The sequence below is a fragment of the Homarus americanus genome, unplaced genomic scaffold (assembly GCF_018991925.1).
Source record: "Homarus americanus isolate GMGI-L3 unplaced genomic scaffold, GMGI_Hamer_2.0 scaffold6317, whole genome shotgun sequence".
Lineage (NCBI taxonomy): Eukaryota > Metazoa > Arthropoda > Malacostraca > Decapoda > Nephropidae > Homarus > Homarus americanus.
In genome coordinates this window covers 17785821-17798189 of record NW_024730668.1, presented here as the reverse complement: position 1 = coordinate 17798189, position 12369 = coordinate 17785821, and the positions used below count along the sequence as shown (strand labels likewise).

At 39.4% G+C, this 12369-nt stretch overlaps 1 protein-coding gene across 3 annotated transcripts in view; it reads left to right on the top strand.

Moving 5' to 3' along the window:
• LOC121867252 (nucleotide exchange factor SIL1-like) overlaps positions 1-12369 on the top strand; it is a 46118-nt gene that overhangs the window by 17785 nt on the left and 15964 nt on the right. For all 3 annotated transcript variants that reach the window (XM_042367114.1, XM_042367112.1, XM_042367113.1), the window contains 3 exons: positions 5218-5440; positions 5850-6022; positions 8840-8992. In XM_042367114.1, coding sequence (XP_042223048.1) covers positions 5218-5440; positions 5850-6022; positions 8840-8992 — 549 coding nt within the window. The remainder of the gene's footprint in view (positions 1-5217; positions 5441-5849; positions 6023-8839; positions 8993-12369) is intronic.

The following is a 12369-nucleotide window of genomic DNA, read 5'->3' as shown; positions in this document are numbered from 1 at the left end:
GCTTTACCTTCAGCCAAGGATTTCTTGAATAGGAGTTTTAGTGGGGTGTAAATCTTGTTTGGCACCTCCTTCATCACCTTGGTCTGTGCTCCATCCACCCCAGGGGCTTTGAGTACTTTGAAGCTGGTTAATTTCGTTTTGATGATATCATCTGTAATTGCTATCTCTGTTAATTCATTTTCCACCCCTAAAGTATACATTCCCTTAGGCAAGGATAATATACTAGTAAGAATAGTTCACCAAGCACTTGTTTTGCCCCCAATGCACAGCTCTGTGACATCACTGTTGTAAACTCGCATCATCTGGTGACCTCTGTGTGGGCCCGCATCTGCTCCCAGGACCAGTGTACAGTATCAATAATTATGGTTATTTGTGCAATATTCGGGTGCACCAGCAATGCACTAATCCCAAGTAGAGAACACATCAAGTATTACTGATTTCCCGGAGATAAGAAAACTTGTGATAAATGGATAAGTGCCTGCAAGCGCTCTGATAATATAAACGCCACATAAAGCTTGCCGAGAACTTGTTTGGAGAGAGTTCATATTTCTTTTGTATATCTCCTTAATTCTGGAATGTCTGTCAATATCTAGGTATCTACAGGAGGGTGAGGCATTCATCTTGTTATATGTGGCCAAAAAGAACTGAATATTTTTAATATCTTGAAAAATTAAAGGGAAGTACATTGGTATGTGTGTTTCTGGCGTCAACACCATGCTTGTTTCAAGACGCGAGGGAAGATTTCTTGTAGCCAGTTGTCCAGAGTACCCTCAGACATCCACCTTTCCATATCTGGCAAAAGGAAAATTTTTTGCATTGCTAATACTGTAAGTTAACAAAAAATGGAGTAGCTTCATCCATGTCATCAGCAAAAACACACACACACACACACACACACACACACACTCACTCACTCACTCACTCACTCACTCACTCACTCTCTGTTTCTTTGGAATATTTTTTTTCATATAGCTGCCACTTATTTTTTGGAGGATTATGAGAACATAAGGCATTCATTTTGTTTTACTTGACCACAGAAAAGCCTTAGCCTTACGAGTATTCTAAAAAATGAAACAATCAAACATCAACCAAGGTAAGGTCGTCACCATTTGTGACTGCTCCCAAGTCACCAGATGGCGTATGTCACTAGCCTGACGTCATTGAACGAAACAGAGCTAAAGTTTGACATTACAGCGGTTTGTCCTCAATCTTTGGTACTGACATGTTTAGCCCATGTTGTTGATTGATGGAGTTGTATTAATAGGACAAAATTCCCTTCCACTAAATTAAGTCATTCTCTTTCTTCTCACATTGTGAATTAATCAAACAATATCTGGTGTAAACAGTGAGGTCCAGTAAAATGAGCTACTTGTGTTCCTGAGAAATTGTTTGTTAGAAGAATTCTTAGAAAACAGGACACATTTCACTCCTTATCCATTATTAAAATTATTAAAAACTGTGTTGCACTTGAGCCCAGGTTGTAAACAGATGCATTGCAGCTCAAAAAATTCTTACCCCAAAACCTAACAATTTTAAAATTAAATACTGATGTTATAATGGAAACTGTGCAGTATATATAGTGTGTAGTCACCAAACCTGATGATTCATGCTGCTTGCCTTGTACTGTATTAAACTAAAAGTAAAGGAAGCCTAATGTTGATGTTATGAAACATAAGACCATAGCACAAAGGCAAGATTTGAAACTGTTTTTTTAGCCAGAAGAACACAGATAACAAAGAGTTGATTAAAGATCATAATACTTCCAGTATTAACCCTTAGCTGGCGGCCGAACTATATATAGATGGTCCGGAATGTGCTGAAAAATTGCAGTGAGTCTATATATAGACGTTTGACGTTTCTCCAAAATTCATCTCCTGTATTTCCCAGCTGAGACTATATATAGTCGGATATGTATGAGTGCCCTAGAGCTTCAGAAATCCCTAACTAGCAACTCAAGGGCGGCGATGGCTTGCCTGATCGCTAGCGTCAGCTGCCTGTAGCTCCAATCACTTGAACAGTCTGTTCCCAGCTTTCATAAGGTACAGAGCACTCTCTTTTGTCTCATCTGTGGAGCTGAAATTCCATTCTTTCTTTTGATACTTTGAAAAGCCAAGTTTTGTCAGATATAATTTTCAATTTTTTTTTTTTGTCTGGCATTTCACCATTTATTTTACTTTTTATTTTCTTTGCCCTGATGAGGAAATACAGTATATTCTAGACCAGTGATTCTCAAACTGGAGTCCGCGAAAAGTTTTTGAGAAATAGTGCGTTTAACGTTTGTGAGAGATTTGGCGATTTCAATTCGCAGGATATTTTGGATTTGGGTTGAAATGAACAAATGCTTTGGACTATGATTTATTCTTTAATTATTGACAATATTTGTATGCGTCGTGGTATATAAGGGGTCCTTGGTTGAAAAAAGTTTGAGAACCCCTGTTTTAGACCACGATTTTGATGAAGAATTCATGGATGATATTAGTGATGATGCAAAATCAGATAGTGTTGGTGATGAATCACAACTTGAGATTATTACAGAGGAACCAGATGATATTCTGTCAGGTGCAGAAATTGATGGTCAAGATGACATTGCTCCAGTTGGATGATTGAACAATTCTCCAGTTAGTAGAGAACGATTTCCATTTACGGGAGACACGGTAGTAAAAGTAGTTTTGCAAGATCCTCAGAACCCAATAGAGATTTTTCTGTCTTTTATAGACTGAGATATAATAGAACATATAGTGAGAGAGGGAGACAAATATGCAGTCAAGGTCTGTGAAGAAAACAGAAGGAGCGCGAAGGTATTACAAAGTACGTACTACTACAAGAAGCTATTTTTCAGGCTGATAGAAATGAGTTTGCATAACTGCCATGTAATCTGCAAGAGAAATGGAGGCCAGAAAAACCTCCTTGACTTCAAGTTGTTCTTGATTGAACAGATTGTGTCTACATATAGCAAAGATGTTTATTGGATAAAGAAACCCACAAGCTCAGTGACTCGGGCCATGCCCTACAAGACTGAGTGGAAGACATTTCCTAATAGAAACAGTCAACTGAAGGTGGTAGTACTGTACAAAGAAAGATCAAAGGAGATGTACTTACTGTGCAATGCAAAAGAAAGTGAGAAGTATCTACAGCTGTGATGTTTGTCAAGTTGCACTGTGTATTACTCCATGTTTTACCACACATCAGAAAGCCTTCCAACACAGGAGAGTGACAGCAGTGAATGAACAAATGCCATAAGAAGCAACAGTAAGGCAACAATATAATAAGGGAGGGTGGGAGGGAAACCACATCCAGGTCACAAATCCTGGACACAGCTTTGCTGTGGGTGTGAGTGACTCCACGTGCCTTACTTATACGAATATAAATAATAGCCACTTACAAAATTTACGTTTTAATATTAAAAGCATCTTTGCTATTAATGAAATATAGCAGCTGTTCCATATTGCGGTAGAGTCTATATATAGATGGTGTTAAAATTTCACAAAATGTGGTGTAACATTATTTATGTTCCACTCCAGTGGTCGGCGTCATCTATATATTGACATTTATTAAATTTGCCTTCTTCAGTCACTGCTGCCGCCGGCTGAGGGTTAACATGGCTGAGCCTGTTGAGAGCCTGAGCTCTCTTGAAGGCACCTGATATATACTGTACATTTATCTCAAGGAAGTATTATGTGACATTTAGTATCATCTGGAATAGTACACACAGCATGGTGGTAATAAGAACATATCGGAATGTTACCACAGTTATTACTTCGGTATTTTTTTATTTATTTTTTGTATTAAAAGTACAGTATATACATAATTTACAGTGGAATTGAAAACATAAATATGATGAGGAAAGCAGTACAACATGGGTGTGTTAAGGTGGAACAAGAGGTCAGAGCTGTCAGGATTGTCAACTTGGCAAATATATTTATTGCAATTGTAATTTCTATCTATCTTCATGGCAATTTCTGATAAAACGGTTTTGGTGGTACAATAAAGGCAGGTATATAAAATAGATGTTACCAAAAATATTAATACTTAGACAATAGATATTTTTTAAGAGATGATTTAAAGGAAGGGAGCAAAGTCTTTGCTCGGATGGGTGGGGGTAAGTTGTTCCACACCTTTACACCTTGATATTTTATGGAGGTCTGGGACTGAGAGGAGCCCATGGGGGGTGGTCTTAGTAGCTCTGGGTGCCTTAAGTTGTATCTTTGATTATTCTGGAACTGGAAATAAGTGTTGTCAAGCAAGTGATTGACAGATTTGTAACAAATAGGGCACAGCAGTAGGTGTTAATATCCTCGAATTTTAACATTTTCAATTTAGCAAATTGTTCATTTGTGTGAATTGTTTTTTTTCAAGTAGGTCATTGTCCGCATAACTCTCTTTTGTGCAGTAACCAGGGATTGTGTTTTTGAAGAGCCAGAGGTCCCCCATAGTGCATGACAGTGTATCAGGAGTTGGTAAACAAGACCAAAATAGATTTCTTTCATTGCTGTAAGAGTGAGTGACTGTTGAGTGTGATACATGATACCGCACTGTTTGTTGACTTTGCTGTGAATGGCTTGTATGTGCTTCCCACCTAATGCATTTAAGATGTTTTTTTACAATAAACATACTGTAATGTTGGTTAATGTAGGTGTTATTCAGAACTTTAGGTTTTGGTGATGTTTATTTTAAAATGCAGTATTATGCTGTCTTAAAGTTGTAGATAAATCATTGAGTAAATGTTAACACCGATATTCACACACACCTGCTAACACTAATGCATCGCACCTCCCTAACCTCACATTTAAGATAAAGATATTTTGATCTCCAGTCCTGTCATAATACTGAAGATGAATGATTAAGTACTGTACTATAGATATCATAAGTTACATCCCTCCCACTCACCGGCACACCTGTTCCCTGCCACATACATATTTAACAGCAATAAGTATTAGGCTCGGGTGATCTTTAATATTGTTCTTACAAACCTGGCAGTGATGCGTGTACACATAGAGGTTTGTGGGCTACAGGCATGTACAGTACTGTACATGTGCACATTAAGATGCACATGTATCGGGCAAGATAATCATAAGCTTACATGACGTGTGTATGAGTAGGTACTTAAAGGGAATCTTACACTTTTTTTATTTAAAGATTTCAAGTTATATGATTCTCCCTCATACTCACAACTCTGGGGGGAAAAATAAGAAGTTTGTGTGCTCTTGTTTTTCTAAGGAACTTAGTGAAGAAGCGGCAAACACCAAGGGAAAATTTCGCTCCTACGGAGAACTGAAGAGAGACTTTAAGGAGTTGAATATTGCAGTGGAAACAGACTCAGAAATAATGACCAAATTAATGAAGCAATACCGGGACTCTGACGATGATCGTGTCACCATTCTGGAGGACCTAGAGTACCTTGTTCACCAGTTTGACAATGCCATCACCTTTGTTGATATGGGTAAGTCTAGTTTCTTTTTTTTAATATCAGTGTCAGTTTTAAATTTTTGGCAAACACCACACTTCTATAATGTTGTTAAAATTTATGCAGCCATAACGGGGTATCCGGTGCCTCTCATATCCTTTGAATTATTAGTATTGTGCTGTACACTGCCATGCTGTGATACTGTTTATTGTCGTCTGCTAAATAGATTAGATGAAAACCACTAGAGGTCATTTTTTATTTCATTGGGATTAGTAAATCAAGTTTTCATGCAGCACCCTATATTTAAGTCTTGTGTATGAGCCAGCCACTGTGAAAGAGTAAATTGGAATTGCATTAACATTGTATCTTAGTTTACACCTTGTGTGACTTTCTTCATTATTCTTTAACATGCTGTAGTTCTGTGTTTATTTCCTTGTCATTTTAGGTGGACTCCAGCAGATTGTAGTGACTGGAGTAAATGCCAGCAGTAGTGCTATAAAGAAAGGTGCCCTTCATCTTCTGGGGTCAGCTGTACAGAGCAATCCTAAGGTTCAGATAGCTGCTGTGGAGGCTGGCTTAGTGCAGGCACTCATCAGAGCGGTGGCATATGATACGCAGGTCAGATATCACGGTCATCGCTTTTCAGCCATTTTCCATGCTTGGATGGGTTAGCTGCGATTACCTAATGGCAGCTCTCCATGCTGCACAGTCGCTTGTCAGGCTCTTAAATCTAATGTGATTTATTACAACCTCTTCAGGGGTAGAAATTCACATACGCCCGGTCGCCCGAGGCAACCAAAATATCATAAGGGCGACAAGATTTTACTATTTTGCTGGTCTGGGATTGTCCGATGAGCGAGTGGACCGATGACAGTGGTAATAATAATAATAATAATAATAATAATTAACGGTTTATTGAAAGAGCTTGGCAGCCAGAAGGCTGAAAATATACAGTTACATAATTAGGGAATTGGTTTCGAATTACAAATCATATACAAATAACATAAGTGATATAAATAAGATATGTAATAGCTAGATGGGGAAAAGCTCAAACTACAAACACATTCAATGTGTATAAGAGCTTCATATAGAGAATACACTATTAATGCTAGTTATCTTAATTGTATCACCCATTTTCTGTATATAACACTTTATATGAAAATGAAAATAAAATATATATACTCAATGATATAATGTAGTGTGATAAAACTGGACAAATGAGTTGGTGCAATGCCACCTAGAACACCAGGCCGGTTCAGGGATTGTATAACATCACACACAGATACCACCGCTATTCGTGTCGGTGTATGGAAACCGTGCATTGTAATGAATAAACGCAGTCTGATTATGTAGATATACTATTATTGAGGAATTCATTTCTATACATAATATATAAAAGCAATGACAGCGAAATTTATTACCTGAATGTATAATAGGCAAGAAAAAAAACAATTTCAAGTACATATTCAGATTATCACCGATACAAAGAAGATATCGAAAAATAATAATGTGTATGAAATTTGACAACCAATTCACACATACATTCAAAATCAAATAGTAATTGACTATTGTATTATAGAACAAAGTGAATTATAAAGATATAGTATTAGAATTTGATCATGGTTAAAATCTTTCGCACACTCTTATTTTTTACGCTAACGTTATCATTATTTCTTTTGCATTACAGTGACCCCTCCGTTAACGAACTCAATCCGTTCCAGAAGGTCGTTCATTAACCGAAAAGTTCGTTAACCGAAACCATTGTTTCAATGGGTTTTTGGGTAATTGGTTCCAGCTCACCGAAAATATCCTAAATTCAACAAAAATGGTAGAAAAGTTCACTTACTTTGAGGTGTGTATGTAGAAGGCTCCTGGATGATGATGATGATGATGATGGGATTTAGAATGGGGGTGGAGGAGAAGGAAGAAGAGAAGGCATTCGGGTGGAAGAGAAGTCACCCCATGGCACCATTTCACCCATAAAATTTTAGCTCTGGTGTAATTCAAGATTATTTTCTTTAAATCAACACTGCACTGCATTATATATTGTCAATATGTAAAATATATTTCAAAATGACCAATAATTTGCTTGGAAACACACAAAAAAAGCGTTTAGTTGAAGAGAGTCTCAAGCAAGATGTTACCTCCAGTGAAAACAGAGAGAGACTAACTCCTGTTTGCTGTGTTAAGAGGCTGGATGCCGCACATTAAACTAGTCACTTTCCCTTCAATTATGTTCAATAATTGTTAAAATGACTAAAAAATTGAATATCAAACTTTTAAAATTATTGAATAGTATAAACTTCTTGATATTTACTAAAATAGTTAGGAATTTAAGCCCTAGAACCGATTAATGTATTGGCGGACTGATACTAAAGCTGGTTGCCTGGCCAGTGCAAGCGAAAACATGTTGAGGTCGGTTCGTATGAAATTCGTTAACCGAATTGAAGATCCTTATGGAAGGCAGTTCGTTAATCGAAATTACGTTAACCGAGGTGTTCGTTAAACGAGGGGTCACTGTATTATATATTATTATTATCCAATTGGGAAGCACTAGTGGAACTACACCAGGTTTCAGTCAATGTCGAACCAATTTGGATGTTATAGTTCGTCCAGTGTGTTCATCGAAATAACTTGATGACCGTTGATAATAATCAGAGGATTTAAAGTGCAGTTCACAAACCTAAACACAGCAAGTTCACTTGTTAGTTATACAATATGAGAATTTTTATTGTCTTTTATTCAAAATAAGTGGATGAATATGGTTTACATTTGGATTAGGAAATAATTTTGATATATTGGTACGTTCCAAAGAGCTTCATCACAATGGAATGTGCTCCATGCAATTTATTTATTTTTTATGTGATTATTCCAGTGTTCACACTGTAAATCCGTGCTTCATGTGCACAATTTAGTTAATATGTGATTATTCCAGTGTTGGTTTATGATTTAACATGGTTTCTACTAGTAAATAAAAGTCACACAGTAAATGGAACTTTGTATAAACCTGGTAAGTGCTAATGTTTTATGTTTCTTGACAAATTGTTTAAGGGTTAGTAAAAATTTATACGGACTAGTAAATTTTCAAATCTACAAGTCCTGCTGGCGGCTATGAAAGAACGGTGAATTTCTACCCCTGCTCTTCCCAGTCATTCTTGCCGTGACCCGGGTTGTCTTCGTCTCCACATTTTGACTCTTGCACGTCTTGGCCCAATTGGTCTTATCCCTTCTCTCCACGTGTTCAAACTTACTATGATCCTGTTTTACACACTACACTCCACTAGAATGGATTCAGTAGTTATCATGTGTAATAAAAAATGTCTTCTTGCATATAGTCTCAGAGTACAGTACTATCCAGTATAGTCGCTGTCAACCTAAAATATCCTCAATTAATATATATCGAGCCAGTAAATGATAAACTTATTGTATCGGTAGGAAGGTGTGGCGCGGAAGGCCGTGTATGCATTATCGTGCTTGGTGAGAGGATTTCCATTTGGACAACAAGTGTTGGTGCAACACGGGGGACTGGAGGTTCTACGTAAGGTGTTTGACCGCAAGGACTACCTCAGTTTGCCTCTTCAGCTGAAGGTCAGTAATGTGAAGTATTTCCCCAAATAACCATCAACTAGGACTTCCCAATATTAACCTATTCACTACAAGGATGCCACTTTTAATATTTTTGGGGGGTTGACACCAGACAATTTTATTCAGCTTGTAGAGCACCCCGTACACAAAGAGTCATTATCAATCTATTGTATTGTTGGGAAGTTGTGAATGGACACCAATTATGACAGACAGACAGACAACATCACTCTTTAATCCCTCCAAACGTTCATTCAGGGAAGGATAATAAAAAAGGAAGCTCTCACTCCTCTGAATATTCATCCTGTGTATACAGTTGAGTCTGGATTTACGCGGGTTTGGTTTACGCGTTTGGTCATTTACGCGGTGCCTTGCCAGAATTGAAATGCTTTAATTACGCGGTAAATTTGGTCATTTACGTGTAGAGCAGCTGGCAGTCCAGCCGCGCCGCACCATTTTTGGATTCAAACCTCCCGCCATGCTTGGGTAAGCTGCGCGAGTAAGGTTGCGCAGTATGTCGCTGTTGCGTTATCGGTGACGTCCTATGACGTATTGGACCGATTGGGCCACGCATCCTTACCTCCCTCACCCGCTAGCTGTGATTGGTTCAGTGTAATATGACGTGCCCTGCCACGGGAGGGAAGAAGCCGCTCTCCTCCCAGTCACTCCGTGTAAACTGTGTTCTATTGTTCCCGCTAATCTCGTAAGAATGGCTTCCGCTGGACCCCCCCACCACAGAAAAACCTTGCTTTACCTGGACCCAGCCTCTCCAAGCCAAAGAAGATACCACGTGCCCTAACTTACGAAGTTAAGTGCAAGATCGTGCAGGAGTTGGAAAAAGGTACGAGGCAAGTTGATCTTGGTTGCCGCCAAGATAAAAGAACATATGAGCATCACAAAGTCCGCAGGTGCTTCAATGGTGAAGTACTGCCAGAACAAGGTGCTGCTCAAGACTGAGAATTTGCTGGTGTGCTACTTGATTCGTCATGCAAGACGGAACATGGCGGTGGACACGCGGTCAGTTCAGGACTACGCACGTGAACTGTACGTGGCAGTGGCACGTAAGATGGGAATTGCAGAGCCCAAACCCTTCACTGCTTCCTCTGGGTGGCTGCAAGGGTTTAAGAAGAGGAACAAGATCACCAACATTAACATTGGTGGTGAAGGAGCGAGTGCTGACCTTGTTGCGGCTAGTGATTTTCCTCCATTCTTACGTGACATTATGGAGGAAGGACAGTACACCGACGACCAGGTGTTCAACATGGATGAATCCTGTCTGTTTTGGAAAAAGCTACCTTCCAAGACCTTCGTTGTCAAATCTACCAGCAAGTGTCGGGGCAGGAAGTTGCGAAAGGAGCGCATCACAGTCCTGTTCACCACCAATGCCTCCGGTACCTGTAAGCTCAAGGTATCGGTGATCCACACAGCCTGCAAGCCGCATGCTTACAAGAACATGGACATGACCAAGCTAAATGTCCACTGGCTAACCGCACATAAGGCATGAATGTTCACTGCTCTGTCCCTCTCCTGGTTTGACGACTGTTTCGTTCCCGACGTGAAGAAATTCTGCAAGCAACAGAATGTTCCATTCAACATTTTGCTCCTTGACAACGCACCAGGACACTCGCCCCTACTGTTGGATCGTCACCCCAACGTAAAAGTGGTCTTCCTTCCTCCCAACACTACAGTGAGTTCTGCTATAACGCGTGTTTTGATAACGCGAATTTGCTCTAACGCGATTTATGAATTCGGAACAATATTTGTATAACGCGATCGCTTGTTTGCTATAACGCGATTTTTGCTTACTATTTCTCCAATTTTGTGGTATTAACTGTGAATATGGTAAAGAAGAATATCTCCAAAAAGCATTCTGATGATAGAATTCCCGGTGATTATCGTAAAAGAAAGGATATAACACTTGAAGAGAAGCTTGATGTTATCAACCTCAAAATCACCCTTCTCCCCCATCAAGTTACATTCATATTTTTTCAAGGTAAAGTGTTAAATTTACTGTATGATTTCATTATTAGATATGAATGTAACATTTATTTAGACTGTGCTATCCTTTGTGTTAGGCTAACTACTAAATTTTTTCGATTTCGAGTAATCTGCACCTAACCCTATTTTCTCCATAAGCCCTGTTATTTCTATTACGCGATTTTCTATAACACGATATTTTACAAGAACACAATTATCGCGTTATAGCAGAACTACCTGTACGTCGTTAATCCAGCCCATGGACCAGGAGTTGATATGCAACGTTAAGGCTGCATTCTTTACAAAGAAGTTTAAGCTCATGAACGACTGTACCAACACCAAGGATGAATTGCGTAACCTGGGTGACACCGATAGTGATAGCGACGACAAGGAACAAGAGTTGGCAGATCAAGAAGTTCGCGTCAAACAGTTTTAGAAGAAATTTAACGTAAAGAAAGCTGTTGATTTCTTTGTGGAGGCATGGGGGCAGCTGTCTGTGGCAACGATTCGTCACGCATGGCGGCATGTGTTGCAAGGTATCCCAGGTGGGAGGCAGAGTCAACCTGTGACTGGTGAGGTTCAGTCTGTTGCAGTGGCAGTGGACCTTGCAAGAGAAGCTGCACAGTGTTACAGCTGCAGGCTTCTCCAAGACCACCAACGACGACATTATGGAGGTGATCACGGATCCTGAGGTGACTGCCGACGAGATGTTAGAAGATAATGACTTCAGTGAAGAGGCAGGTGGTGCGTCATCCCAAGAAGAACGCAAGTTAACGCATGGTAATGTTAAGCTCATCCTTTCCAACGACCCTGACGATCACCACTATGAAGTCTTCAATAACCAGCTGTTGCATACTATGGAGCCATACATCCAGATGTATCACGACAACATCAACACTAGCCGTAAGCGTAACATCACAGACCTCTTTGCCCGCAACCCACTACAGCCAGCCCAAGCCAGTGATAGTGACAGTGATGTTGACTTTGAGGGATTTGTCAGGGAGGCCCTGACAACTATGGTGGATAGTGATGGTGATTCACCTGAGGGCCAGTAATCTGCCCTCTGCCTCGGAACCAGCCACCATTCCCGTATGCCAACCCATCTCTTCTACTAACGTAAGTGTTAAACCTTGATTTTTCTTTTACCTGGTACAGTATATTATTCTCTTATTGATATTTATCTTCTATATTATGTGTGTGTGCATACCATCATAAAATTAAGATACTATTTTTACTACAACGTACGTATTGTCGCAAAAAGTGGAGTTTGGGGGTCTGTCCAGTTTCTATTTCAATGAATCCCATATGTTCTGTTGTTTCATTTACGCGTTTCTCATTTTACGCGGGCCTCCAAGGGTTCAATTGACCATGTAAATGCAGACCCAACTGTAATAGATTTTTATCCT